Source organism: Nothoprocta perdicaria, unplaced genomic scaffold (genome assembly GCF_003342845.1).
Source record: "Nothoprocta perdicaria isolate Ctin4 unplaced genomic scaffold, notPer1 scaffold_50, whole genome shotgun sequence".
In the NCBI taxonomy this organism is placed as follows: domain Eukaryota; kingdom Metazoa; phylum Chordata; class Aves; order Tinamiformes; family Tinamidae; genus Nothoprocta; species Nothoprocta perdicaria.
In genome coordinates, this window is record NW_020455755.1 from 3,778,570 (window position 1) to 3,780,558 (window position 1,989).

A 1,989-nucleotide genomic window follows, 5' to 3' on the forward strand; every position below is an offset into this window, starting at 1 on the left:
GCGGCCGGAGCGCGGCCCCAGCGAGCGCTAGGGCGGCGAGTAGCGCTCAATGGTCCGGGCGGCCTCGGCGTGCAGGTGCGGCGCTTGCGCCAGCACCTCGGCCGCCTTGTCCTGGCTCAGCCCCAGGTGCTCGGCCGTGAACTTGGCCAGCGGGTAGAGGCTCTCCATGGCCTTGGGGTCGCTGAGGAAGTGCGAGGTGTGCGAGAGCAGCTCGGCCGCTTTCTCCTGCTTGAGCCCCAGCTGGTCGGCGGTGAGGCGGGCCATGGCGTAGACGCTGTCGGGGAAGTCCAGCTTGGCCTTTCCGTCGGGGCCGGCGGCGTGCATCTTCATGTGGCTGATGAGGTTGCGCTGCTGGGCGAACTTGCCGCCGCACACCTGGCACTCGTAGGGCTTCTCTCCCGAGTGGATGCGCATGTGCTCCGTGAGGCGGTACTGGCGCGTGAAGCGCATGCCGCACGCGTCGCACGCGAAGGGCTTGAGGCCCAGGTGGCTGCGCATGTGGCGCGTCATGGTGCCGCGCTGCGTGAACTTCTTGCCGCAGATGGTGCACGGGTAGGGCCGCGTGAGCCAGTGCGTCTTCTCGTGCTGCCGCAGCGTGGCCGGGTCCTTGTAGGACTTGTCGCAGGACGAGCAGCGGTAGGGCCGCAGGATGTCGCCCAGCCCCGGGCCGCCCTTGTCCAGGAACGGCACGGCCTGCTCGGCGGCCGCCTTGTGATAGAGCTCCTCTTCGTTGTGGGCCTCCACGTGCGCGTTGAGCTGCTCCGAGCTGGGGAAGCCCTTGCCGCAGGGGATGCACACGTAGAGGTTGTCGCCCAGGCTCTCGGGCTCGTAGCCCAGGTGGTTGCAGTAGCGGTCGAGCGCGTCGCCGGGCGAGGGGCCCTCGCTGCTGCCCGTGTCCTCGCTGGTGCTGTTGTCGGGCTCCAGGTCGTTGCTCTCCACGCTGGGGTAGCGGGGCTGCGGCGCCGCGGGCGGCGACTCGCCCTTCTCCTCCCGCTCCAGCTCCTTCTCAGCCTCGGCCTCGTCCAGGTAGGGCCCCAGGGGCTCGTGCTTCATCCAGCGGTACATGAGCTCGCGCCCGTCGGCGCGGGGCAGCGGCGGCTCGGCGCAGGGCGGCGTGCCGCGGAACGGGTCGGCGGCGTGCGGGTGGCCGCCCGGCTCGCCGCCCGGCGGCGAGTCCTTGTAGGCGGCGGCGTGGCCGGCCAGGAGGCCGGCGCTCACCGGGGGGCTGTCGTGCCGCGGGGGCAGCGAGGGCTCGCGGGGCTCGCCGGGCAGCAGGCGGTCGGTGGGCAGCAGCTGGGCGGAGGGGCCGGTGGGGCTCTTCTTGGAGAGGTCGAGGCCGCAGGGCGGCGAGCAGTGGCGCTCGGGCGGGCAGAGCCCGTGCGGGTGCAGCGGGGCGCCCTGCGAGGCCGACGCGTAGAGCTCGCCGCACTGCGTGTTGAGCGGCGCCGCCGGCTCCACGGGCGGCAGGTCCACGGGCCGCGGCGTGCCCGAGTAGCACGCCTGGATGACCGGCGTGGCGGCGCGCAGCCCCCGGCCCAGCTTGTAGGGCGCGTAGCCCCCGCGCAGGTGGCAGTACTTGCCGCTGCGCTTCAGCTTCTTCTTGCAAAGCGCCACCAGGCCGGGGATCTGGAGGTAGCTGGCGGCAGCCAGCACAGCGCCCAGGCTCTGCTCGCCGCCCGGCTCGCAGTCGGCCAGGCGGCCGGTGTAGATGAAGTCCAGGATGAGGCGGAAGATGCCGGGGCTCACCATCTCGTGGTCCAGGTTGAGCAGGTTGTCGTGCACCACCAGCGACTTGAGGTAGGCGCTGCTGGCCGCCAGGATGTTCTTGTGCGCGCGGAAGAGCGCGTTCTGCACCACGATGATCACGTCGCACAGGAAGCCCTTGGTGCGCTGCGTGTTCAGCTGCAGCAGCAGCTGCCGCGAGTGGCTCGGCACCTCCATGGCGTCCAGCATCGCGCTCCTCGCCCGCCGCCCTGCAACGCACGGCCG

The 1,989-nt window shown here is 71.9% G+C and overlaps 1 protein-coding gene across 1 annotated transcript in view; it reads right to left on the bottom strand.

Moving 5' to 3' along the window:
• Positions 1 to 27: 27 nt before the first annotated feature.
• HIC1 (HIC ZBTB transcriptional repressor 1) overlaps positions 28 to 1,989 on the bottom strand; it is a 10,768-nt gene continuing 8,806 nt past the window's right edge. Inside the window, exon 2 of the mRNA XM_026047991.1 lies at positions 28 to 1,973. Coding sequence (XP_025903776.1) covers positions 28 to 1,953 — 1,926 coding nt within the window. The 5' untranslated portion in view covers positions 1,954 to 1,973. The remainder of the gene's footprint in view (positions 1,974 to 1,989) is intronic.